At 42.7% G+C, this 27,641-nt stretch overlaps 1 protein-coding gene across 1 annotated transcript in view; it reads right to left on the bottom strand.

Moving 5' to 3' along the window:
• Nucleotides 1–2,024: 2,024 nt before the first annotated feature.
• Nucleotides 2,025–27,641, bottom strand: part of LOC109906211 (basement membrane-specific heparan sulfate proteoglycan core protein-like) — a 258,730-nt gene continuing 233,113 nt past the window's right edge. The window contains exons 22-47 of the mRNA XM_031793088.1: nucleotides 27,372–27,497; nucleotides 27,230–27,254; nucleotides 27,047–27,141; nucleotides 26,728–26,778; nucleotides 26,535–26,618; nucleotides 26,178–26,240; nucleotides 25,976–26,050; nucleotides 25,455–25,517; nucleotides 25,106–25,180; nucleotides 24,726–24,776; nucleotides 15,683–16,021; nucleotides 15,246–15,518; nucleotides 14,832–15,152; nucleotides 14,458–14,736; nucleotides 14,040–14,288; nucleotides 13,608–13,733; nucleotides 13,466–13,490; nucleotides 13,283–13,377; nucleotides 12,964–13,014; nucleotides 12,771–12,854; nucleotides 12,414–12,476; nucleotides 12,212–12,286; nucleotides 11,691–11,753; nucleotides 11,342–11,416; nucleotides 10,950–11,012; nucleotides 2,025–3,417 (exon numbers count right to left, since the gene is read on the bottom strand). Of these exons, the coding sequence (XP_031648948.1) occupies nucleotides 10,957–11,012; nucleotides 11,342–11,416; nucleotides 11,691–11,753; nucleotides 12,212–12,286; nucleotides 12,414–12,476; nucleotides 12,771–12,854; nucleotides 12,964–13,014; nucleotides 13,283–13,377; nucleotides 13,466–13,490; nucleotides 13,608–13,733; nucleotides 14,040–14,288; nucleotides 14,458–14,736; nucleotides 14,832–15,152; nucleotides 15,246–15,518; nucleotides 15,683–16,021; nucleotides 24,726–24,776; nucleotides 25,106–25,180; nucleotides 25,455–25,517; nucleotides 25,976–26,050; nucleotides 26,178–26,240; nucleotides 26,535–26,618; nucleotides 26,728–26,778; nucleotides 27,047–27,141; nucleotides 27,230–27,254; nucleotides 27,372–27,497 (2,882 nt within the window). The 3' untranslated portion in view covers nucleotides 2,025–3,417; nucleotides 10,950–10,956. The remainder of the gene's footprint in view (nucleotides 3,418–10,949; nucleotides 11,013–11,341; nucleotides 11,417–11,690; nucleotides 11,754–12,211; nucleotides 12,287–12,413; nucleotides 12,477–12,770; nucleotides 12,855–12,963; nucleotides 13,015–13,282; nucleotides 13,378–13,465; nucleotides 13,491–13,607; nucleotides 13,734–14,039; nucleotides 14,289–14,457; nucleotides 14,737–14,831; nucleotides 15,153–15,245; nucleotides 15,519–15,682; nucleotides 16,022–24,725; nucleotides 24,777–25,105; nucleotides 25,181–25,454; nucleotides 25,518–25,975; nucleotides 26,051–26,177; nucleotides 26,241–26,534; nucleotides 26,619–26,727; nucleotides 26,779–27,046; nucleotides 27,142–27,229; nucleotides 27,255–27,371; nucleotides 27,498–27,641) is intronic.

The raw sequence follows: 27,641 nt of genomic DNA, 5'->3' as shown, positions 1-27,641 counted from the left end.
AGACATTCAATTATAGAGTTTTGCTGTCAGCAATGTGGTTGAAACTGAAATGTTGCCACCCCAGCACTTTTCCTGGTTTGGTAAAGAAGAAGTGATACACAGTACCAGTACTGACCAGCTCATCAGAACTGCTGCAGAGAGGATATAACATTAGAAAACTGTCCTTTTCAGGCACACCCTTCCTTAAAAAGTCATTATGAAAATCTCAATGGGTCTTCAGCTGATGGGGTACAGCAGTTGAACTAAGCTCATGAGGTTAAGGTTAAGTTATATTCTTCAAGATTCAATGGGTATATATCGTTAAAGAGATTCTCCAACACTTGTATACTTTTTAGCAAGTAGTTGTGAAAGTATCGCTCATGAGCCAAAAGTAGTCCTTGAAATTGCGTATTACGTCACATATGTGCAGATTGCTCTCTCTCTCACACTGCTGTGGGTGCATGATGTACCTCTTGCTAGATGTCACTCATATGGCAAGGGGCTGAAGCTCATTGGTTGAACTCAAATTGCTAGGGGGCTTGCCCAGGTGGGGAAAATTAAGGTAAAATGGTGCAGCACAGCTTCCAGAAAACCCCCAGACTTCCTTACTAATTAGGGTAAGACAGTACTTCTGCTCATACTACGTAATACACTACAGTATATTTACAAAAATATGTGGACACCCCTTCAAATGAGTGGATTTGACTGTTTCAGCCACACCCGTTGCTGACAGGTCTATAAAATCAAGCACACAACCATGCAATCGCCATACCCAAACAGTAGAATTGCCTTACTGAAGAGCTCAGTGACTTTCAATGTGGCACCGTCATAGGATGCCACTTTTCCAACAAGTCATTTAGAAAGATTTCTGCCCTGCTAAAACTGCCCCGGTCAACTGTAAGTGCTGTTATTGTGAAGAGGAAACGTCTAGGAGCAACAACGGTTCAGTCGTGAAGTGCTAGGCCACATAACCTCACAGAACGGGACCGCCGACTGCTGAAGCACGTAGCGCATGAAAATCGTGTGTCATCGGTTGCAACACTCACTACCGAGTTCCAAACTACCTCTGGAAGCAACATCAGCACAATAACTTTTAATCTGGAGCTTCATGAAATGGGTTGCCATGGCAGAGCATCCGCACACAAGCCTAAGATCCCCACGTGCATTGCCAAGCATTGTCTGGAATCGTGTAAAGTTTACTGCCATTGGATGCTGGATCAGTGGAAACATATTCTCTGGAGTGATGAATCAGTCTTCACCATCTGGCAGTCCGACGGACAAATCTGGGTTTGGCGGATGCAAGAAAAACGCTTCCTGCCCAAATTCATAGTGCCAACTGTAAAGTTGGGTGGAGGAGGAATAATGGTTGGGGCTGTTTTTCATGGTTCGGGCTAGGCCCTTTAGTTCCAGTGAAGGGAAATCTTAACGCTACAGCATACAATACCATTCTAGACAATTCTGTGCTTCCAACTTTGTGGCAACAGTTTGGGGAAGGCCCTCTCCTGTTTCAGCATGACAATGCCCCCATGCACAAAGCGAGGTCCATACAGAAATGTTTTGTCAAGATCGGTGTGTAAGAACTTGACTGGCCTGCACAGAGCCCTGACCTCAACCCCATCAAACACCTTTGGGATGAATTAGAACGCCAACTGTGAGCCAGGCCTAATCGGCCAACATCAGTGCTCGACATCACTAATGCTCTTGTGGCTGAATGGAAACAAGTCCCGGCAGCAATGTTCCAACATCTAGTGGAAAGCCTTCCCAGAAGAGTGGAGGAGCAAATGGGGGACCAAGTCCATATTAATGCCTATGATTATGGAATGAGATGTTCAGGTGTCCACATGCATTTGGTCATGTAGTGTACTTTGTAGTCTCCAAATTTCCAGAGCATGTCTTTAATTTAAAAGTCACAAAATGGATGTACCAATCACAGATTGACCCTTTCACTCACACGTTGACGAGCCCAATAACTTGATTAGGCTGAAGGGAGGGCTGGACAAAGTAGGTTGTATGGAAGAGTTGACATTGATGACAACATCCACTCATTCTATCTTGTGGATGAAAAACTGAAGTTTATTAAAAAAGCGCAATGCAAAGATATTCAAAAAGTACAGTTGAATAGAAAAACATGTATAATACTGAAAGTATTCTGTAAAAATCACAAAGAAATATGTTATTATATCATGGAATGACAGAAAAATGAATCAAAGATAATACATTTCAGACATTGACAACATAAACAATAAATATAAAATAGCCATGATGGTGCCGCTATGGAAGCCATGGATGATCGTTCTCATAAATGTTTTGCACATTTAATCATATTTAGTGGTTTTTAAAGGTCCAATGCAGTCACTTTTATCTCAATATCAAATCATTTCTGGGTAACAAGTAAGAATCTTACTGTGATTGTGGTAAAATAAAAAATAAAAAATAGTTTCTAAGCAAAGAGCAATTTGTAAAACAAGAATGATGCTATGAATGTCTGGGAGTGGTCTGAGTGGGAAGGGGCAAACTGAATATTAGGCAGTAATTCCTAACTCAGTGTATATACACAACACAGGAAATCACATTTTTTGACGGCACTGGGCCTTTACGTTTTTTTGTATGGCCATTTTTCAGCTTTTAGTTTTTTGATTGGTAATTTAGAATCCATAATTAATTGGTCATCAATAATGATTTTAAAGTTCGAATTTGCCAGTTTTGGCTCAATTGCTATCTAACAAGCTAGCTTTGGAGACTGTGTGTATATGAATGGACTAGAATGTCATAACACTGGAGAAAAGCAGAAGAAGTGAGAGGACTGCATGAGGAGATGGCTGGGACTAGTGGATAAGATACTCTAACTGCTAATGTTATTCTTCCAGCATCTTTGTGGCAGCATAATAGCATCACCCAAGTGGGTGCTACATAGAGTTAGTGGAGAGGAGTGGCTAGCCAGCTAAGCTAAGCATCACCAGTATGGTGTGCTGCTGAGGCTACGGACCCTGACTGTCTTTCTACTCTGAGCGGCTCCCTCTGTTCATAGGATCATCAGACCGTCAATGCTTCCTCAGACCTCGGTGTCATCAGATCTGCTTCCCTGATCATCTATCATCCCTTCCAGTTTCATTACTGTCAAAATGTATACTTAATTATTTTTTTTATACAATTACTGTAGGTGCAGATAATATCCATAACAACATATCATTGTTTAAAAGCTGTTGCAGTTATACACAAAAAACAATATTAAATCAAATATAGATGTTGTTATATATACATATAAAGTGTATGTGTAAGTGTATGTGTAAGTGTATGTGTAAGTGTATGTGTGAGGGCGCTTGCGTGGGTGCGCTTGCGCTTGGGTGCGCTTGCGTGTGTGTGTGTGTGCATAATCCATATTCCCAGGTTTATCCTGCTCCTCCTCTGATGAAGTGTCCCTCCATCTCCCTCAAGGACCTGTAACATATCACCACACAAAGTTATTTATCCCTCCATCTCCCTCAAGGACCTGTAACATATCACCACACAAAGTTATTTATCCCTCCATCTCCCTCAAGGACCTGTAACATATCACCACACAAAGTCATTTATCCCTCCTTCTCCCTCAAGGACCTGTAACATGTCACCACACAAAGTTATTTATCCCTCCATCTCCCTCAAGGACCTATAACATATCACCACACAAAGTTATTTATCCCTCCTTCTCCCTCAAGGACCTGTAACATATCACCACACAAAGTTATTTATCCCTCCTTCTCCCTCAAGGACCTGTAACATATCACCACACAAAGTTATTTATCCCTCCATCTCCCTCAAGGACCTGTAATATATCGCCACACAAAGTTATTTATCCCTCCATCTCCCTCAAGGACCTGTAACATATCACCACACAAAGTTATTTATCCCTCCATCTCCCTCAAGGACCTGTAACATATCACCACACAAAGTTATTTATCCCTCCTTCTCCCTCAAGGACCTGTAACATATCACCACACAAAGTTATTTATCCCTCCTTCTCCCTCAAGGACCTGTAACATATCACCACACAAAGTTATTTATCCCTCCATCTCCCTCAAGGACCTGTAACATATCACCACACAAAGTTATTTATCCCTCCATCTCCCTCAAGGACCTGTAACATATCACCACACAAAGTTATTTATCCCTCCATCTCCCTCAAGGACCTGTAACATATCACCACACAAAGTTATTTATCCCTCCATCTCCCTCAAGGACCTGTAACATATCACCACACAAAGTTATTTATCCCTCCTTCTCCCTCAAGGACCTGTAACATATCACCACACAAAGTTATTTATCCCTCCTTCTCCCTCAAGGACCTGTAACATATCACCACACAAAGTTATTTATCCCTCCATCTCCCTCAAGGACCTGTAACATATCACCACACAAAGTTATTTATCCCTCCATCTCCCTCAAGGACCTGCATGAAGTAAAACAATCCCCTAAGAATAAAACATAGAGACATACAGTGGGGCAAAAAAGTATTTAGTCAGCCACCAATTGTGCAAGTTCTCCCACTTAAAATGATGAGAGAGGCCTGTAATTTTCATCATAGGTACACTTCAACTATGACAGACAAAATGAGAAAAAAAATCCAGAAAATAACATTGTAGGATTTTTTATGAATTTATTTGCAAATTATGGTGGAAAATAAGTATTTGGTCACCTACAAACAAGCAAGATTTCTAGCTCTCACAGACCTGTAACTTCTTCTTTAAGAGGCTCCTCTGTCCTCCACTCGTTACCTGTATTAATGGCACCTGTTTGAACTTGTTATCAGTATAAAAGACACCTGTCCACAACCTCAAACAGTCACACTCCAAACTCCACTATGGCCAAGACCAAAGAGCTGTCAAAGGACACCAGAAACAAAATTGTAGACCTGAACTAGGCTGAGAAGACTGAATCTGCAATAGGTAAGCAGCTTGGTTTGAAGAAATCAACTGTGGGAGCAATTATTAGAAAATGGAAGACATACAAGACCACTGATAATCTCCCTCGATCTGGGGCTCCACGCAAGATCTCACCCTGTTTGGTCAAAATGATTTTTAATTTTTTTATTTCACCTTTATTTAACCAGGTAGGCTAGTTGAGAACAAGTTCTCATTTGCAACTGCGACCTGGCCAAGATAAAGCATAGCAGTGTGAGCAGACAACAAAGAGTTACACATGGAGTAAACAATTAACAAGTCAATAACACAGTAGAAACCAAAGGGGGAGTCTATATACAATGTGTGCAAAAGGCATGAGGAGGTAGGCAAATAATTACAATTTTGCAGAATAACACTGGAGTGATGAATGATCAGATGGTCATGTACAGATAGAGATATTGGTGTGCAAAAGAGCAGAAAAGTAAATAAATAAAAACAGTATGGGGATGAGGTAGGTGAGAAAGGGTGGGCTATATACCAATAGACTATGTACAGCTGCAGCGATCGGTTAGCTACTCAGATAGCTGATGTTTGAAGTTGGTGAGGGAGATAAAAGTCTCCAACTTCAGCGATTTTTGCAATTCGTTCCAGTCACAGGCAGCAGAGTACTAGAACGAAAGGCGGCCAAATGAGGTGTTGGCTTTAGGGATGATCAGTGAGATACACCTGCTGGAGCGCGTGCTACGGATGGGTGTTGCCATCGTGACCAGTGAGCTGAGATAAGGCGGAGCTTTACCTAGCATGGACTTGTAGATGACCTGGAGCCAGTGGGTCTGGCGACGAATATGTAGCGAGGGCCAGCCGACTAGAGCATACAAGTCGCAGTGGTGGGTGGTATAAGGTGCTTTAGTGACGAAACGGATGGCACTGTGATAGACTGCATCCAGTTTGCTGAGTAGAGTGTTGGAAGCCATTTTGTAGATGACATCGCCGAAGTCGAGGATCGGTAGGATAGTCAGTTTTACTAGGGTAAGCTTGGCGGCGTGAGTGAAGGAGGCTTTGTTGCGGAATAGAAAGCCGACTCTTGATTTGATTTTCGATTGGAGATGTTTGATATGAGTCTGGAAGGAGAGTTTGCAGTCTAGCCAGACACCTAGGTACTTATAGACATCCACATATTCTAGGTCGGAACCATCCAGGGTGGTGATGCTAGTCGGGCATGCGGGTGCAGGCAGCGACCGGTTGAAAAGCATGCATTTGGTTTTACTAGCGTTTAAGAGCAGTTGGAGGCCACGGAAGGAGTGTTGTATGGCATTGAAGCTTGTTTGGAGGTTAGATAGCACAGTGTCCAAAGACGGGCCGAAGGTATATAGAATGGTGTCGTCTGCGTAGAGGTGGATCAGGGAATCGCCCGCAGCAAGAGCAACATCATTGATATACACAGAGAAAAGAGTCGGCCCGAGAATTGAACCCTGTGGCACCCCCATAGAGACTGCCAGAGGACCAGACAGCATGCCCTCCGATTTGACGCACTGAACTCTGTCTGCAAAGTAATTGGTGAATCAGGCAAGGCAGTCATCCGAAAAACCGAGGCTCCTGAGTCTGCCGATAAGAATATGGTGATTGACAGAGTCGAAAGCCTTGGCAAGGTCGATGAAGACGGCTGCACAGTACTGTCTTTTATCGATGGCGGTTATGATATCGTTGAGTACCTTGAGTGTGGCTGAGGTGCACCCATGACCGGCTCGGAAACCAGATTGCACAGCGGAGAAGGTGCGGTGGGATTCGAGATGGTCAGTGACCTGCTTGTTGACTTGGCTTTCGAAGACCTTAGATAGGCAGGGCAGGATGGATATAGGTCTGTAACAGTTTGGGTCCAGGGTGTCTCCCCCTTTGAAGAGGGGGATGACTGCGGCAGCTTTCCAATCCTTGGGGATCTCAGACGATATGAAAGAGAGGTTGAACAGGCTGGTAATAGGGGTTGCGACAATGGTGGCAGATAGTTTCAGAAATAGAGGGTCCAGATTGTCAAGCCCAGCTGATTTGTACGGGTCCAGGTTTTGCAGCTCTTTCAGAACATCTGCTATCTGGATTTGGTTAAAGGAGAACCTGGAGAGGCTTGGGCGAGGAGCAGCGGGGGGGGCGGAGCTGTTGGCCGAGGTTGAAGTAGCCAGGCGGAAGGCATGGCCAGCCGTTGAGAAATGCTTATTGAAGTTTTCGATAATCATGGATTTATCAGTGGTGACCGTGTTACCTAGCCTCAGTGCAGTGGGCAGCTGGGAGGAGGTGCTCTTGTTCTCCATGGACTTCACGGTGTCCCAGAACTTTTTGGAGTTGGAGCTACAGGATGCAAACTTCTGCCTGAAGAAGCTGGCCTTAGCTTTCCTGACTGACTGCGTGTATTGGTTCCGGACTTCCCTGAACAGTTGCATATCACGGGGACTATTCGATGCTATTGCAGTCCGCCACAGGATGTTTTTGTGCTGGTCGAGGGCAGTCAGGTCTGGGGTGAACCAAGGGCTGTATCTGTTCTTAGTTCTGCATTTTTTGAACGGAGCATGCTTATCTAAAATGGTGAGGAAGTTACTTTTAAAGAATGACCAGGCATCCTCAACTGACGGGATGAGGTCAATGTCCTTCCAGGATACCCGGGCCAGGTCGATTAGAAAGGCCTGCTCACAGAAGTGTTTTAGGGAGCGTTTGACAGTGATGAGGGGTGGTCGTTTGACTGCGGCTCCGTAGCGGATACAGGCAATGAGGCAGTGATCGCTGAGATCCTGGTTGAAGACAGCGGAGGTGTATTTGGAGGGCCAGTTGGTCAGGATGACGTCTATGAGGGTGCCCTTGTTTACAGAGTTAGGGTTGTACCTGGTGGGTTCCTTGATGATTTGTGTGAGATTGAGGGCATCTAGCTTAGATTGTAGGACTGGCGAGGTGTTAAGCATATCCCAGTTTAGGTCACCTAACAGAACAAACTCTGAAGCTAGATGGGGGGCGATCAATTCACAAATGGTGTCCAGGGCACAGCTGGGAGCTGAGGGGGGTCGGTAGCAGGCGGCAACCGTGAGAGACTTATTTCTGGAGAGAGTAATTTTCAAAATTAGTAGTTCGAACTGTTTGGGTATGGACCTGGAAAGTATGACATTACTTTGCAGGCTATCTCTGCAGTAAACTGCAACTCCGCCCCCTTTGGCAGTTCTATCTTGACGGAAGATGTTATAGTTGGGTATGGAAATCTCTGAATTTTTGGTGGCCTTCATGAGCCAGGATTCAGACACAGCAAGGACATCAGGGTTAGCAGAGTGTGCTAAAGCAGTGAGTAAAACAAACTTAGGGAGGAGGCTTCTGATGTTGACATGCATGAAACCAAGGCTTTTTCGATCACAGAAGTCAACAAATGAGGGTGCCTGGGGACATGCAGGGCCTGGGTTTACCTCCACATCACCCGCGGAACAGAGAAGGAGTAGTATGAGGGTGCGGCTAAAGGCTATCAAAACTGGTCGGCTAGAGCGTTGGGGACAGAGAATAAGAGGAGCAGGTTTCTGGGCATGGTAGAATATATTCAGGGCATAATGCGCAGACAGGGGTATGGTGGGGTGCGGGTACAGCGGAGGTAAGCCCAGGCACTGGGTGATGATGAGGGAGGTTGTATCTCTGGACATGCTGGTGGTAATGGGTGAGGTCACCGCATGTGTGGGAGGTGGGACAAAGGAGTTATCAGGGGCGTGAAGAGTGGAACTAGGGGCTCCATTGTGAACTAAAACAATGATAACTAACCTGAACAACAGTATACAAGGCATATTGACATTTGAGAGAGACATACAGCGAGGCATACAGTAATCACAGGTGTTGAATTGGGAAAGCTAGCTAAAACAGTAGGTGAGACAACAGCTAATCAGCTAGCACAACAACAGCAGGTAAAATGGCGTAGACTAGGCAACGGGGCCAACAGATAGAACAAACAAGCAGAATGGAGTACCGTGATTAATGGACAGTCCAGCGTGCATCAGCTATGTAGCCAAGAGATCAGTGTCCAGGGGGCAGCGGTGGATGGGGCAGGGAAGCTGGCCTGGCGAGTGTTATCCAGGTAAAAAAAAAAAAAACTAACAATGACTAAATAGCTTGTAGCTAGTTAGCTGGTTAGCTTCTGGAGGTTCTTGAGTGTGTTCTAAAAATAAATAAAAAATGATAGCGATTCCGTATCACATTGGGTGAGGCAGGTTTCCGGAAGGTATAAACAAATTAAAAGTCAAAAGAGATAGAAAGTAAATATGGGTCCGGTGAGCGTTTGAGACGCGGCGATTCAGGCGGTTAGCAGGCCTGTGCTAACAAGCTAACAGTTTGTAGGCCCGGGCTAGACAAGGTAGCAGTTAGCGGGCCGGAGCTGGACAAGCTAGCAGTTAGCAGGCCGAATTAGCAAGCAGGGAGATAGCGAGGGCTAGAGAGTTAGCCTTTGGGGGACGTCGCGATGGGGTGAGTCTGTTTATTCCTCTTCATGCGATGACATCGGTAGACCGGTCGTGGGCCCGGGTATTGTAGCTCAGGAGTATGCTACTGTGGTCGGGCGGGCTAGCTTCAAGCTAAGTGGGTGGAAACGCTAGCCAGGAGTAATCCGAGGTTGCGGTTTAGCTAGATAGCTAGTTGCTGAAAATTCCAGCTGAAAGATGTTCCGTTTGCGGTGGGAATCCGGGGATGAAAAATAAATAGGTCCGTTGTGCTCTGGTTAAAGTCACGTTGTACGAACAGGCGAGAGCTTTCCGAACTACAGGTTAGCTGATGACCGGTTAGCTGGAGACCGCTAGCATACCCGCTGGTTAGCTGGCTAGCTTCAGTTGAGGGGTCCCGAAGTAAATATAAATACTTTAGGAAAAATAGCTACATTGGGTGAGTCGGGTTGCAGGAGAGTATTTGGAAGCTTAGGGTTTAGCAAAATGTTTTCAAAGAGATATGTGGAGAAAATATGTAAAAAAACGAAAAATAAACGATATATACAGGGACACGACAGGACAGGACGACCTACTGCTACGCCATCTTGAACGGTGAGCAAAAATCTCAGAACCACACAAGGGGACCTAGTGAATGACCTGCAGAGAGCTGGGACCAAAGTAACAAAGCCTACCATCAGTAACACACTACACCACCAGGGACTCAAATCCTGCAGTGCCAGACGTGTCCCCCTGCTGAAGCCAGTACATGTCCAGGCCCGTCTGAAGTTTGCTAGAGAGCATTTGGATGATCCAGAAGAAGATTGGGAGAATGTCATATGGTCAGAGGAAACCAAAATAGAACTTTTTGGTAAAAAACTCGTCGTGTTTGGAGGACAAAGAATTCTGAGTTGCATCCAAAGAACACCATACCTACTGTGAAGCAGGACGACTGATCCGTGTAAAGGAAAGAATGAATGGGGCCATGTATCGTGAGATTTTGAGTGAAAACCTCCTTCCATCAGCAAGGGCATTGAAGATGAAACGTGGCTGGGTCTTTCAGCATGACAATGATCCCAAACACACCGCCCGGGCAACGAAGGAGTGGCTTCGTAAGAAGCATTTCAAGGTCCTGGAGTGGCCTAGCCAGTCTCCAGATCTCAACCCCATAGAAAATCTTTGGAGGGAGTTGAAAGTCTGTGTTGCCCAGCAACAGCCCCAAAACATCACTGCTCTAGAGGAGATCTGCATGGAGGAATGGGCCAAAATACCAGCAACAGTGTGTGAAAACCTTGTGAAGACTTACAGAAAACGTTTGACCTCTGTCATTGCCAACAAAGGGTATATAACAAAGTATTGAGATAAACTTTTGTTATTGACCAAATACTTATTTTCCACCATAATTTCCAAATAAGTTAATAAAAAAATCCTACAATGTGATTTTCTGGACTTTTTTTCTCATTTTGTCTGTCATAGTTGAAGTGTACCTATGATGAAAATTACAGGCCTCTCTCATCTTTTTAAGTGGGAGAACTTGCACAATTGGTGGCTGACTAAATACTTTTTTGCCCCACTGTACTTTAAATAGATACATTAGAATTTGATATTAGAACATTAGTTCCAGATTTATATCATTTTAGTATCAATAACAAATGGCTATTAGTCTTACCGGGGCATTAGCGTGGCTTCAATCGAGAATAGACTGAATCTGCCTCTGGTGGGGTTGCTCTTTCTATAGAGGACAGGGTTATATACAGAATAATATACACTTATACACAGAATAATATACAGATATATACACAATAATATGCCGAATATTACAATGATATATACAGAGTAATATGTAGAAATATATACACTTATATACAGAATAATATACAGAATAATGTAACAGTTATATACAGAATAATATAACCGTTAGATACATAATAATATACAGAATAATGTAACAGTTATAGACAGAATAATATACAGAATAATATCCAGCTTTTCAATATATGGGGTCAAAGAGATACGACGTTCTGATAGGGGGAATATGGAGGGAGGGATGTCCAGTCTTACCTCTCTTCTTCTTGGCTTTGTTCTTCTTTTGGAGATCAACCTCAGCATAGGTCACATCAACAGGTCTTGCTGCTGCTGACAATGGATATTTCCAGTCAACAAATGGATGGAATTAGCTTAATGCATATTCTGCTTCCCAATTGGCCAGCCTGTATCTTCAGACAATTTAGTTGCAAAATAATATTTGCTTTGAGAGTGCAAATCCAAACGTAACATCAACACTAGAATCCATAGTTCATCACACTGATGATAAAAAGGTAACATGATCAGAAACATTTCTCACCAGTTTGTTAGGACATACTTACATATAGTTTCATATCCTTTCTATAGATTGTTGATTTAATCTTACCGGGGGCTGTGTATGGCTTCACTAGAGAATAGACAGATTCTGGCTCAGGTGGGGTTGCTGTTTCTGTAGGGGTGAGGATAACACATCAGAATAATATAACAGTTATATACAGAATAATATAAAGAATAGTGTACAGTTATTTACGGAATAATATAGTCATATACAGACTAATATACAGTTATATACAGAATAATATACAGTTATATATGGAATAATATACAGTTACATACAGAGTAATATAGAGTTATATATATGGAATAATATACAGAGTAATATACAGTTATATACAGTTCTATATGGACTAACATACAGTTATATATGGAATAATATACAGTTATATATGGAATAATATACAGTGACATACAGAGTAATATGAAGTTATATACAGATGAATATCTAGAATAAAAAACGGAATAATATACAGTTATATGCAGAATCGTTTATACAGTTATTCACTATGGGGTCAAAGAGATATGAGGTTCTGATAAGGGGAATATGGAGGGAGGGATGTTCAGTCTTACCTCTCTTCTTCTTGGCTTTGGCCCTCTTTTGGAGGTCAACCTCAGCATAGGTCACATCAAAACGTCCAGCTGCTGCTGACAATGGACATTTCCAGTCAACAAATGAAGGACTTAGATTATTGAACATTCTGCCTCTTCATCCCAAACTCAGAAATGATGAATTAAGGTTTTAATGACTGCCAACCTGTAGAATGGGTCTTACCTGTGGCTTTCCCTGTCTTCACCTCAGAGTAGACTGGATTTTCTTTAGGATAATTTCTCTTTTCTGAGGAGAAGAAGGAAGAGCATAGAATTTGTAAATATATATTTATGTACACACATCTACATGAAATGTAGATTACACTTTTGTAGTGAATTGCCATGAAAAAATAATAATTACAGAACAGTCTCAACAGCCAATTATTGCAGAATATACAAGGATAGGCAGCAACAAGAACCATCTGTATTCCAGTTCTCAAATCATAGCGCCATTTTCTCACACAACTCTTTTCAGTACAATTACATTAGATTATTTTTCCCTCTGGGATACACCGCTACATTTGTCACAGTTGAGGGTCACCTTTCTTTTTTTTGTCCAACTTTTTCAGTTGAATCTGGGCGTAAGTCACATGACTTGGTCCAGCAGCAGAAGCACCAGCAACATCTGAGACATAATACACAAACACCTCCACTTAGTCAAACTCTACATGTCATATTAAATGAAGAGCAGCAGACTACTACACATTCATACTGAAAACATTACATTACACTACCATTATCATTGTTGTCTGAGGAATTGATTGTGTCGTAGATGTTAGTGTCACCTGTTGGTCAGAGAAGAGAGATATTTTGTTTTGGTTTTTAGGTTGGTTATCCTAAGCTTGACTAGGGATCAATTGGGATCAATGGGATCAATTCCATTTAAATTCCAGTCAATTCAGGAAGTATAATGAATTTGGTTTACTTTCTGAATTGACCGGAATTTAAATGATTTTGTCCCCAAAGCTGGTTGTTATACAAAGTGGATGTTGATCAGTCAGTGTATGAGGTTACAGAGATGAGACTGGTAGAGGTCTGGGCTGAGAGACTGACCATGTAGACATGTATAAACAGTATCAGGAGCCTGACCCTGGGTAGATCCTTGGTCCTGTTGGGGGTCCTGGTTGGTTCTCTGGGGCTGAGGGGGCCTACAGGGAGAGAGACACTCAGCATAAGAAGCACAGATAAGATGTTATACTGTATGTATCAATATAGTTGAGAGACAGGTGTACTAACCAGAATATTCTGTTGAAACAGGAACCTGTAATGACAAACACATTGTGTTATGTACTGAACTTTCTCCAACTATTTTAATTTTTATTTAGACATTTTTATCCTAAACATAATAATATTAAATGATACATTTCAAAAGTCTCACCTTTTCTGTTTTGATATCTCACCAGCAGGACCAGGAGAATGACCAGTAGAACACCAGCAACAAGCAGACCCACAACCACTAATACTAGGACTGATGTAGAGGATCCAGGAGATACGACTGGAGAGACTGGAGAGGGAACAGCACAACACCATCAGACTCTGAGGTGGAAAATAAATAAAGTAATTCAATTCCTGTATGTATCTGAGACTGGAGAGACTGGTGAGAGAACAGGACAGACAGAGAGGATATATATTTATGGTATAGAGCATGAAAATAAAGTAGGCTGGCCCGTCTTTTGACAGTTTAGTTGACAGATCATATTTTCTAGGGAAGTGGAAATCTAAAACTATTTTAACATTAATACTTAAATCACATGATTTTAACACAGATAATAAAAAGGTAACTAACTTGTGATCATAAATGTTTTCTCACCTCTCACTGTCACCCAGCTCTCTGGTGATTCTCCTTCATCAGATTTACACTTATAGAATCCTTCATCTGACTTGGATACTGTAGGGATGGTCATCTCTCCTGTGGTCTCATTCTTGATGAGTGTTCCATCTTTGTAGAAATCAGTCTTGAGTTTAGGATTTGTTCCCTGATGTCTAAATGTACAGGTCAGAGTCACAGAGTCTCCTTCAGTCACAGGATGGACAGGACTCTCCAGGATCACATCACCATCTGTGTATCGTAATATATAAATAATACTGTAAATCTGGAGTCATCACTCACAATACATCAACATCTTATGAGTGTATATTTATGAGATGCAGTCATTCAGTTACAGAATTGAACATATTATTATACATGCATTTATGAAAGATTAGTGAATGTTGTACAATAGACATACCATTTACTGTGATGTTGACAGCATTACTGTTCTCTCCTGATCCAGACTCACACCAGAACACTCCACTGTGCCATGTTGTCAATGATGTGATGGTGCAGGTGGATTTTGTTATTGATCTCCAGGTAGATGGACACTCTGACCGCCATGCTGTCTCTGTGTGTCTCTTCAGTCTCCATCCAGTAGAGTTCCCCTTCAGCTCACAGATCAGTGAGAGAGACTTTGATGTAAAATGTTGAGTTGTGTTGGGATTTACTGTAAGAGACGCTGAAGGCTGCAGATCTGAAACAAAGAGAGACAGAGTCAGACCTATAGTTATATAGACACATGAGGGTAACTTAAATATGATTCAATACAGTTTCAATGCAGTTAGTTACCTCCTGACCAGAGAAACTGAGGTTCACTGTAGAATGTATCATAGACTGGGTCTCCTCTCCCAGCTCTACACACATATCCTCCTGTGTGAGTAGGACCAGCAGGGATCAGAGTGTAGGAGTCTTCACAAGTCACATTGTCAGATAGGGGTTGTAGAGAGTAAGACTTGTCTGATAGGGAGGGTAACCCAGCTCTGTAGGGAACAGTCCTGTACCAGGAGAACCTCCAGCCTGCAGACGTTTTGTCAACTTCACAGCTCAGACTCACTGAGTCTCCAGGGTTCAGCCACTGAGGAGAGATACTCAGGACAGGTTGAGGTTGATCTGTGATTTGATAGAGGACAGGTTTCAACCTTTCAGTCTTAGAAAGTATTCTACTGAACCCAATTTAATTTATACTTGATTCGATAGACTTACCAGACACAGTCAGTTGTACAGCCTCACTGGTCTTGGAGAACTTGTTCCCCTTCACACCCTCACAGGTATATGATCCACTGTTAGACATGTAGACAGGACTGATTCTGTACTCAGTCTTTGTGCTAAAGAGGGTCACTACCGGACTATTCTTATACCATCTGTAGTTCCAGTCAGTGTCTCCTCCTCCCTGTATGTCACATCTCATAGTGACAGTCTCTCTAATGAATATCTGGGTCCAGTTGGGTTGGAGGGTCAGAACAGCAACAGGCCTCTCTGCACAGACACAACACAGACAACTAACTGAATAAACTGTTGCACTATAGCTTCAAGTTATCTATCATTGTTGTGATACAGTTAACAGACAAATATTATACCATAGATTACTGTCTATCCATATAAAATAACATCCATTTATCATAAAACTGTTTTCGACTCACCAGTAATGTTTATCTGGACTGGGTCACTGTACAGAGTGTAGTAGACTGGGTCTCCTCTCCCAGCTCTGCACCAGTACTGTCCTCCATCAGAGACACTGACCCAGCTGAGTGTGTAGGAGTATCCAGAGGTTGTGGTTACTGGTGTAGAGTCTGGTCTGTGTCTGTACCAGTAAAACTTCCATCCAGGAGAATCTACAGTACATCTCAGTGTCACTCTGTCTCCTGTGAATATGTTCTCTTTGTCTGAAGTCAGTGTGGTCTTTGGCTGATAATCTGTGGGTATTTCAATAGGTTTGAGTGATAAGATAACAACAACAGCAACAACAACTAAAAGACTCACTATTCACAGTGAATAGAGACACAGAGACATCATCACTGATGGATGAAGATGTGGGTCTGGATCTTCTCTCTCCCTGACACCAGTAGAGACCCTGGTCAGACTCAGTAACTCTACTGATGGTGGATCTGGTATTATGGTATTTATACTGGGACAAGCTAATCTCACTGTTGTCTTTGTACCATTTATAGCTCCAGTCACTGTAAGACCCAGCTGAACACGTCAGAGTAACTGTCTCTCCGGTGAACACAGGGTTTCACTGTAGTTTCAGGCAGAGCTGAGAGAAAAGAGCACTGAATATCAACATACAGAAACCTTAGAAATGTCCATAAATGTAGCTGTTTTGGAAAGTTCATTATAGGTGTATGTTGAACTTAAAGCTATAATACTTAGTTACTACGTCCATTTTTGTACTTATAAATGAATGATATAATGTATACCCATTCATACCCATTGATTATTGAAGAATACAATCTGGTTTTACTCCAATGTGTGTAAACAATGTAAATGTAAACAGACGATGTAAAGCCTCAAAACATTGTTAAAACTATCATTAATTTATGGGTTGTTCTACAGAACTGGTGCACTTTAGGGGTTTATATTTGTTTTCTAAGTTGTATCCTATTTTTCCCAACTTTCAACACATGTCTTCCAGCATCTGTCAGATAGACAAAGATACTTCTCACACACTTTCTTTCTATTGTATACCTGAATTCCTTACCACCACACTAAACGGGTCACTACAGAAACATAGTGAAATATAAGCAGTAAAGGGATGCACAGTAGTGATCATTCTGATGAACCTATTACAGATTCATATGTGAATGTATTTGCAGAACAAATTAACTAAATAGTAAAAACATGATGTTTAACCAATTTTCAAAACCTTTAAATTGAATTTACAGAAATGTAATCTCTATTGTTCTCTGTAAAATGTTCAATGTTGATTGTATGAATGTGGAACATGTTGATTGACTTTTACTTATGCATCTAATTCATTATGTTGTTAATGTTTAGTTATCACTTTTCCTTTCATTTTTTCATTTTTTAAAATAGAGATAAATAGAGAACGCTAGATGGAAAAAAACTAATTTGACTATAAACATTGCCATTGACGGCTTCCACCATCAAAAAGTAGTCAACTGGGTGGGGATTCCTATGGTTTGGGAGTGATCAGCCAATGATCAAAGAATATTGTCTTCCTCCAATTGGGTTGCCTCATAGACAAAGATAGAGGACTCTAGTGCGCAAAAGCATGTTTCTGCATGAGCAGCACTATTGAGGACTTTCACAATTTGTAAGTATTCAACTGGGTTGGACTTCCTATGGGTTAAGAAAGGATCACATAATTCCATTCTGGTCATCAAAGGATCAGACAATGAATTATAATTGTGAGTAAACATTCCATAACTGCAGGTGGCAGTAAATTGCCAACCTTGACTTTTTACATTTCAAACAACAACAATAGGTGGCAGTGTGAACCCTTTCTGTTTGTTTTTTACCAACTCATAGAAATAGTAGAAGACAATTGACGATTTTCTAAATGGGAAGCTGGCCTCAATTGAAGCTGCCCATCTCTCGACAGATAGCCATAATGCTGACATTACAGGTAGACACTGATGCAATGTCTATCTAACGTCCTATGGGTTTTGCTAATACTGTTTGGTAACCCCAGTTTTAGACCTAGAAACATTTGGTCCCACTATCCCGACCCAGTGAATTGAGACCTATACCACGATCATAACGACCAAATTTGTGTGTTCTTGATTGGTCTCAAGGACCAAGACCATAGATTACTGAGTGGTCTCAAGACCAAGACCACTAGATACTGAGTGGTCTCAAGACCAAGACCACTAGTATTATGCCCTGAATATTTCTACCATGCCCAGAAATCTGCTCCTTTTATTCTTTGTCCCCAACGCTCTAGGCGACCAGTTTTGATAGCCTTTAGCCACCCCTAATATTACTCCTCTCTGTTCCGCGGGTGATGTGGAGGTAAACCCAGGCCCTGCATGTCCCCAGGCACCCTCATTGTTGACTTCTGTGATCGAGAAAGCCTTGGTTTCATGCATGTCAACATCAGAAGCCTCCTCCCTAAGTTTGTTTACTCACTGCTTTAGCACGCTCTGTAACCCTGATGTCCTTGCCGAGTCTGAATCCTAGCTCAGGAAGGCCACCAAAAATTCTGAGATTTCCATACCCAACTATAACATTTTCCGTCAAGATAGAACTGCCAAAGGGGAGGAGTTGCAGTCTTACTGCAGAGATAGCTGCAAAGTAATGTCATACTTTCCAGGTCCATACCCAAACAGTTCGAACTACTAATTTTAAAAATTACTCTCTCCAGAAATAAGTCTCTCACTGTTGCCGCCTGCTACCGACCCCCCTCAGCTCCCAGCTGTGCCCTGGACACCATTTGTGAATTGATCGCCCCCCATCTAGCTTCAGAGTTTGTTCTGTTAGGTGACCTAAACTGGGATATGCTTAACACCCCGGCAGTCCTACAATCTAAGCTAGATGCCCTCAATCTCACACAAATCATCAAGGAACCCACCAGGTACAACCCTAAATCTGTAAACAAGGGCACCCTCATAGACGTCATCCTGACCAACTGGCCCTCCAAATACACCTCCGCTGTCTTCAACCAGGATCTCAGCGATCACTGCCTCATTGCCTGTATCCGCTACGGAGCAGTCAAACGACCACCCCTCATCACTGTCAAACGCTCCCTAAAACACTTCTGTGAGCAGCCTTTCTAATCGACCTGGCCCGGGTATCCTGGAAGGACATTGACCTCATCCCGTCAGTTGAGGATGCCTGGTCATTCTTTAAAAGTAACTTCCTCACCATTTTAGATAAGCATGCCCGTTCAAAAAATGCAGAACTAAGAACAGATATAGCCCTTGGTTCACTCCAGACCTGACTGCCCTCGACCAGCAAAAAAACATCCTGTGGCGGACTGCAATAGCATCGAATAGTCCCCGCGGTATGCAACTGTTCAGGGAAGTCAGGAACCAATACACGCAGTCAGTCAGGAAAGCAAAGGCCAGCTTCTTCAGGCAGAATTTGCATCCTGTAGCTCTAACTCCAAAAAGTTCTGGGACACTGTGAAGTCCATGGAGAACAAGAGCACCTCCTCCCAGCTCCACTGCACTGAGGCTAGGTAACACGGTCACCACTGATAAATCCATGATTATCGAAAACTTCAACAAGCATTTCTCAACGGCTGGCCATGCCTTCCTCCTGGCTACTCCAACCTCGGCCAACAGCTCCGCCCCCCCCAGCACTCGCCCAAGCCTCTCCAGGTTCTCCTTTACCCATATCCAGATAGCAGATGTTCTGAAAGAGCTGCAAACCCGGACCCGTACAAATCAACTGGGCTTGACAATCTGGACCCTCTATTTCTGAAACTATCCGCCGCCATTGTCGCAACCCCTATTACCAGCCTGTTCAACCTCTCTTTCATATCGTCTAGATCCCCTATGATTGGAAAGCATCCGCAGTCATCCCCCTCTTCAAAGGGGGAGACCCTGGACCCAAACTGTTACAGACCTATATCCATCCTGCCCTGCCTATCTAAGGTCTTCGAAAGCCAAGTCAACAAACAGGTCACTGACCATCTCGAATCCCACCGTACCTTCTCCGCTGTGCAATCTGGTTTCCGAGCCGGCTACGGGTGCACCTCAGCCACGCTCAAGGTACTAAACGATATCATAACCGCCATCGATAAAAGACAGTACTGTGCAGCCGTCTTCATCGACCTTGCCAAGGCTTTCGACTCTGTCAATCACCATATTCTTATCGGCAGACTCAGTAGCCTCGGTTTTTCTGATGACTGCCTTGCCTGGTTCACCAACTACTTTGCAGACAGAGTTCAGTGTGTCAAATCGGAGGGCATGCTGTCCAGTCCTGGGCAGCCTCTATGGGGGTGCCACAGGGTTCAATTCTCGGCCGACTCTTTTTTCTGTATATATCAATGATGTTGCTCTTGCTGCGGGCGATTCCCTGATCCACCTCTACACAGACGACACCATTCTGTATACTTCCGGCCCGTCCTTGGACACTGTGCTATCTAACCTCCAAACGAGCTTCAATGCCATACAGCACTCCTTCCGTGGCCTCTAAACTGCTCTTAAACGCTAGTAAAAACCAAATGCAGGCTTTTCAACCGTTCGCTGCCTGCACCCGTACGTCCGATTAGCATCACCACCTTGGATGGTTCCGACCTAGAATATGTGGACATCTATAAGTACCTAGGTGTCTGGCTAGACTGTAAACTCTCCTTCCAGACTCATATCAAACATCTCCAATCTAAAATCAAATCTAGAGTCGGCTTTCTATTCCGCAACAAAGCATCCTTCACTCACGCCGCCAAACTTACCCTAGTAAACTGACTATCCTACCGATCCTCGACTTCGGCAATGTCATCTACAAAATAGCTTCCAACACTCTACTCAGCAAACTGGATGCAGTTTATCACAGTGCCATTTTTGTTACTAAAGCACCTATACCACACGACCACTGCAACCTGTTGCTCTAGTCGGGTGGCCCTTGCTACATGTTCGTCGCCAGACCCACTGGCTCCAGGTCATCTACAAGTCCATGCTAGGTAAATCTCAGCCTATCTCAGTTCACTGGTCACGATGGCAACACCCACCCGTAGCACGCGCTCCAGCAGGTGTATCTCACTGATCATCCCTAAAGCCAACACCTCATTTGGCCGCCTTTCGTTCCAGTTCTCTGCTGCCTGTGACTGGAACGAATTGCAAAAATCGCTGAAGTTGGAGACTTTTATCTCCCTCACCAACTTCAAACCGATCGCTGCAGCTGTACATAGTCTATCGGTAAATAGCCCACCCAATTTACCTACCTCATCCCCATACTGTTTATTTTATTTACTTTTCTGCTCTTTTGCACACCAATATTCTACCTGTACATGACCATCTGATCATTTATCACTCCAGTGTTAATCTGCAAAATTGTAATTATTCGTCTACCTCCTCATGCTTTTGCACACAATGTTTATAGACCTTTTTTTTTCTACTGTGTTATTGACTTGTTAATTGTTTACTCCATGTGTAACTCTGTGTTGTCTGTTCACACTGCTATGCTTTATCTTGGCCAGGTCGCAGTTGCAAATGAGAACTTGTTTCAACTAGCCTACCTGGTTAAATAAAGGTGAAATAAAAAATAATAAAGAATGACCAGGCATCCTCAACTGACGGGATGAGGTCAATGTCCTTCCAGGATACCCGGGCCAGGTCGATTAGAAAGGCCTGCTCACAGAAGTGTTTTAGGGAGCGTTTGACAGTGATGAGGGGTGGTCGTTTGACTGCGGCTCCGTAGCGGATACAGGCAATGAGGCAGTGATCGCTGAGATCCTGGTTGAAGACAGCGGAGGTGTATTTGGAGGGCCAGTTGGTCAGGATGACGTCTATGAGGGTGCCCTTGTTTACAGAGTTAGGGTTGTACCTGGTGGGTTCCTTGATGATTGTGTGAGATTGAGGGCATCTAGCTTAGATTGTAGGACTGGCGAGGTGTTAAGCATATCCCAGTTTAGGTCACCTAACAGAACAAACTCTGAAGCTAGATGGGGGGCGATCAATTCACAAATGGTGTCCAGGGCACAGCTGGGAGCTGAGGGGGGTCGGTAGCAGGCGGCAACCGTGAGAGACTTATTTCTGGAGAGAGTAATTTTCAAAATTAGTAGTTCGAACTGTTTGGGTATGGACCTGGAAAGTATGACATTACTTTGCAGGCTATCTCTGCAGTAAACTGCAACTCCGCCCCCTTTGGCAGTTCTATCTTGACGGAAGATGTTATAGTTGGGTATGGAAATCTCTGAATTTTTGGTGGCCTTCATGAGCCAGGATTCAGACACAGCAAGGACATCAGGGTTAGCAGAGTGTGCTAAAGCAGTGAGTAAAACAAACTTAGGGAGGAGGCTTCTGATGTTGACATGCATGAAACCAAGGCTTTTTCGATCACAGAAGTCAACAAATGAGGGTGCCTGGGGACATGCAGGGCCTGGGTTTACCTCCACATCACCCGCGGAACAGAGAAGGAGTAGTATGAGGGTGCGGCTAAAGGCTATCAAAACTGGTCGGCTAGAGCGTTGGGGACAGAGAATAAGAGGAGCAGGTTTCTGGGCATGGTAGAATATATTCAGGGCATAATGCGCAGACAGGGGTATGGTGGGGTGCGGGTACAGCGGAGGTAAGCCCAGGCACTGGGTGATGATGAGGGAGGTTGTATCTCTGGACATGCTGGTGGTAATGGGTGAGGTCACCGCATGTGTGGGAGGTGGGACAAAGGAGTTATCAGGGGCGTGAAGAGTGGAACTAGGGGCTCCATTGTGAACTAAAACAATGATAACTAACCTGAACAACAGTATACAAGGCATATTGACATTTGAGAGAGACATACAGCGAGGCATACAGTAATCACAGGTGTTGAATTGGGAAAGCTAGCTAAAACAGTAGGTGAGACAACAGCTAATCAGCTAGCACAACAACAGCAGGTAAAATGGCGTAGACTAGGCAACGGGGCCAACAGATAGAACAAACAAGCAGAATGGAGTACCGTGATTAATGGACAGTCCAGCGTGCATCAGCTATGTAGCCAAGAGATCAGTGTCCAGGGGGCAGCGGTGGATGGGGCAGGGAAGCTGGCCTGGCGAGTGTTATCCAGGTAAAAAAAAAAAAAACTAACAATGACTAAATAGCTTGTAGCTAGTTAGCTGGTTAGCTTCTGGAGGTTCTTGAGTGTGTTCTAAAAATAAATAAAAAATGATAGCGATTCCGTATCACATTGGGTGAGGCAGGTTTCCGGAAGGTATAAACAAATTAAAAGTCAAAAGAGATAGAAAGTAAATATGGGTCCGGTGAGCGTTTGAGACGCGGCGATTCAGGCGGTTAGCAGGCCTGTGCTAACAAGCTAACAGTTTGTAGGCCCGGGCTAGACAAGGTAGCAGTTAGCGGGCCGGAGCTGGACAAGCTAGCAGTTAGCAGGCCGAATTAGCAAGCAGGGAGATAGCGAGGGCTAGAGAGTTAGCCTTTGGGGGACGTCGCGATGGGGTGAGTCTGTTTATTCCTCTTCATGCGATGACATCGGTAGACCGGTCGTGGGCCCGGGTATTGTAGCTCAGGAGTATGCTACTGTGGTCGGGCGGGCTAGCTTCAAGCTAAGTGGGTGGAAACGCTAGCCAGGAGTAATCCGAGGTTGCGGTTTAGCTAGATAGCTAGTTGCTGAAAATTCCAGCTGAAAGATGTTCCGTTTGCGGTGGGAATCCGGGGATGAAAAATAAATAGGTCCGTTGTGCTCTGGTTAAAGTCACGTTGTACGAACAGGCGAGAGCTTTCCGAACTACAGGTTAGCTGATGACCGGTTAGCTGGAGACCGCTAGCATACCCGCTGGTTAGCTGGCTAGCTTCAGTTGAGGGGTCCCGAAGTAAATATAAATACTTAGGAAAAATAGCTACATTGGGTGAGTCGGGTTGCAGGAGAGTATTTGGAAGCTTAGGGTTTAGCAAAATGTTTTCAAAGAGATATGTGGAGAAAATATGTAAAAAAACGAAAAATAAACGATATATACAGGGACACGACAGGACAGGACGACCTACTGCTACGCCATCTTGAACGGTGAGCAAAAATCTCAGAACCACACAAGGGGACCTAGTGAATGACCTGCAGAGAGCTGGGACCAAAGTAACAAAGCCTACCATCAGTAACACACTACACCACCAGGGACTCAAATCCTGCAGTGCCAGACGTGTCCCCCTGCTGAAGCCAGTACATGTCCAGGCCCGTCTGAAGTTTGCTAGAGAGCATTTGGATGATCCAGAAGAAGATTGGGAGAATGTCATATGGTCAGAGGAAACCAAAATAGAACTTTTTGGTAAAAAACTCGTCGTGTTTGGAGGACAAAGAATTCTGAGTTGCATCCAAAGAACACCATACCTACTGTGAAGCAGGACGACTGATCCGTGTAAAGGAAAGAATGAATGGGGCCATGTATCGTGAGATTTTGAGTGAAAACCTCCTTCCATCAGCAAGGGCATTGAAGATGAAACGTGGCTGGGTCTTTCAGCATGACAATGATCCCAAACACACCGCCCGGGCAACGAAGGAGTGGCTTCGTAAGAAGCATTTCAAGGTCCTGGAGTGGCCTAGCCAGTCTCCAGATCTCAACCCCATAGAAAATCTTTGGAGGGAGTTGAAAGTCTGTGTTGCCCAGCAACAGCCCCAAAACATCACTGCTCTAGAGGAGATCTGCATGGAGGAATGGGCCAAAATACCAGCAACAGTGTGTGAAAACCTTGTGAAGACTTACAGAAAACGTTTGACCTCTGTCATTGCCAACAAAGGGTATATAACAAAGTATTGAGATAAACTTTTGTTATTGACCAAATACTTATTTTCCACCATAATTTCCAAATAAGTTAATAAAAAAATCCTACAATGTGATTTTCTGGACTTTTTTTCTCATTTTGTCTGTCATAGTTGAAGTGTACCTATGATGAAAATTACAGGCCTCTCTCATCTTTTAAGTGGGAGAACTTGCACAATTGGTGGCTGACTAAATACTTTTTTGCCCCACTGTACTTTAAATAGATACATTAGAATTTGATATTAGAACATTAGTTCCAGATTTATATCATTTTAGTATCAATAACAAATGGCTATTAGTCTTACCGGGGCATTAGCGTGGCTTCAATCGAGAATAGACTGAATCTGCCTCTGGTGGGGTTGCTCTTTCTATAGAGGACAGGGTTATATACAGAATAATATACACTTATACACAGAATAATATACAGATATATACACAATAATATGCCGAATATTACAATGATATATACAGAGTAATATGTAGAAATATATACACTTATATACAGAATAATATACAGAATAATGTAACAGTTATATACAGAATAATATAACCGTTAGATACATAATAATATACAGAATAATGTAACAGTTATAGACAGAATAATATACAGAATAATATCCAGCTTTTCAATATATGGGGTCAAAGAGATACGACGTTCTGATAGGGGGAATATGGAGGGAGGGATGTCCAGTCTTACCTCTCTTCTTCTTGGCTTTGTTCTTCTTTTGGAGATCAACCTCAGCATAGGTCACATCAACAGGTCTTGCTGCTGCTGACAATGGATATTTCCAGTCAACAAATGGATGGAATTAGCTTAATGCATATTCTGCTTCCCAATTGGCCAGCCTGTATCTTCAGACAATTTAGTTGCAAAATAATATTTGCTTTGAGAGTGCAAATCCAAACGTAACATCAACACTAGAATCCATAGTTCATCACACTGATGATAAAAAGGTAACATGATCAGAAACATTTCTCACCAGTTTGTTAGGACATACTTACATATAGTTTCATATCCTTTCTATAGATTGTTGATTTAATCTTACCGGGGGCTGTGTATGGCTTCACTAGAGAATAGACAGATTCTGGCTCAGGTGGGGTTGCTGTTTCTGTAGGGGTGAGGATAACACATCAGAATAATATAACAGTTATATACAGAATAATATAAAGAATAGTGTACAGTTATTTACGGAATAATATAGTCATATACAGACTAATATACAGTTATATACAGAATAATATACAGTTATATATGGAATAATATACAGTTACATACAGAGTAATATAGAGTTATATATATGGAATAATATACAGAGTAATATACAGTTATATACAGTTCTATATGGACTAACATACAGTTATATATGGAATAATATACAGTTATATATGGAATAATATACAGTGACATACAGAGTAATATGAAGTTATATACAGATGAATATCTAGAATAAAAAACGGAATAATATACAGTTATATGCAGAATCGTTTATACAGTTATTCACTATGGGGTCAAAGAGATATGAGGTTCTGATAAGGGGAATATGGAGGGAGGGATGTTCAGTCTTACCTCTCTTCTTCTTGGCTTTGGCCCTCTTTTGGAGGTCAACCTCAGCATAGGTCACATCAAAACGTCCAGCTGCTGCTGACAATGGACATTTCCAGTCAACAAATGAAGGACTTAGATTATTGAACATTCTGCCTCTTCATCCCAAACTCAGAAATGATGAATTAAGGTTTTAATGACTGCCAACCTGTAGAATGGGTCTTACCTGTGGCTTTCCCTGTCTTCACCTCAGAGTAGACTGGATTTTCTTTAGGATAATTTCTCTTTTCTGAGGAGAAGAAGGAAGAGCATAGAATTTGTAAATATATATTTATGTACACACATCTACATGAAATGTAGATTACACTTTTGTAGTGAATTGCCATGAAAAAATAATAATTACAGAACAGTCTCAACAGCCAATTATTGCAGAATATACAAGGATAGGCAGCAACAAGAACCATCTGTATTCCAGTTCTCAAATCATAGCGCCATTTTCTCACACAACTCTTTTCAGTACAATTACATTAGATTATTTTTCCCTCTGGGATACACCGCTACATTTGTCACAGTTGAGGGTCACCTTTCTTTTTTTTGTCCAACTTTTTCAGTTGAATCTGGGCGTAAGTCACATGACTTGGTCCAGCAGCAGAAGCACCAGCAACATCTGAGACATAATACACAAACACCTCCACTTAGTCAAACTCTACATGTCATATTAAATGAAGAGCAGCAGACTACTACACATTCATACTGAAAACATTACATTACACTACCATTATCATTGTTGTCTGAGGAATTGATTGTGTCGTAGATGTTAGTGTCACCTGTTGGTCAGAGAAGAGAGATATTTTGTTTTGGTTTTTAGGTTGGTTATCCTAAGCTTGACTAGGGATCAATTGGGATCAATGGGATCAATTCCATTTAAATTCCAGTCAATTCAGGAAGTATAATGAATTTGGTTTACTTTCTGAATTGACCGGAATTTAAATGATTTTGTCCCCAAAGCTGGTTGTTATACAAAGTGGATGTTGATCAGTCAGTGTATGAGGTTACAGAGATGAGACTGGTAGAGGTCTGGGCTGAGAGACTGACCATGTAGACATGTATAAACAGTATCAGGAGCCTGACCCTGGGTAGATCCTTGGTCCTGTTGGGGGTCCTGGTTGGTTCTCTGGGGCTGAGGGGGCCTACAGGGAGAGAGACACTCAGCATAAGAAGCACAGATAAGATGTTATACTGTATGTATCAATATAGTTGAGAGACAGGTGTACTAACCAGAATATTCTGTTGAAACAGGAACCTGTAATGACAAACACATTGTGTTATGTACTGAACTTTCTCCAACTATTTTAATTTTTATTTAGACATTTTTATCCTAAACATAATAATATTAAATGATACATTTCAAAAGTCTCACCTTTTCTGTTTTGATATCTCACCAGCAGGACCAGGAGAATGACCAGTAGAACACCAGCAACAAGCAGACCCACAACCACTAATACTAGGACTGATGTAGAGGATCCAGGAGATACGACTGGAGAGACTGGAGAGGGAACAGCACAACACCATCAGACTCTGAGGTGGAAAATAAATAAAGTAATTCAATTCCTGTATGTATCTGAGACTGGAGAGACTGGTGAGAGAACAGGACAGACAGAGAGGATATATATTTATGGTATAGAGCATG

Source organism: Oncorhynchus kisutch, linkage group LG16, assembly GCF_002021735.2.
Source record: "Oncorhynchus kisutch isolate 150728-3 linkage group LG16, Okis_V2, whole genome shotgun sequence".
In the NCBI taxonomy this organism is placed as follows: Eukaryota; Metazoa; Chordata; class Actinopteri; order Salmoniformes; family Salmonidae; genus Oncorhynchus; species Oncorhynchus kisutch.
The sequence above is the reverse complement of the archived record's forward strand: the minus strand, read 5'-3'. Positions and strand labels throughout refer to the sequence as shown.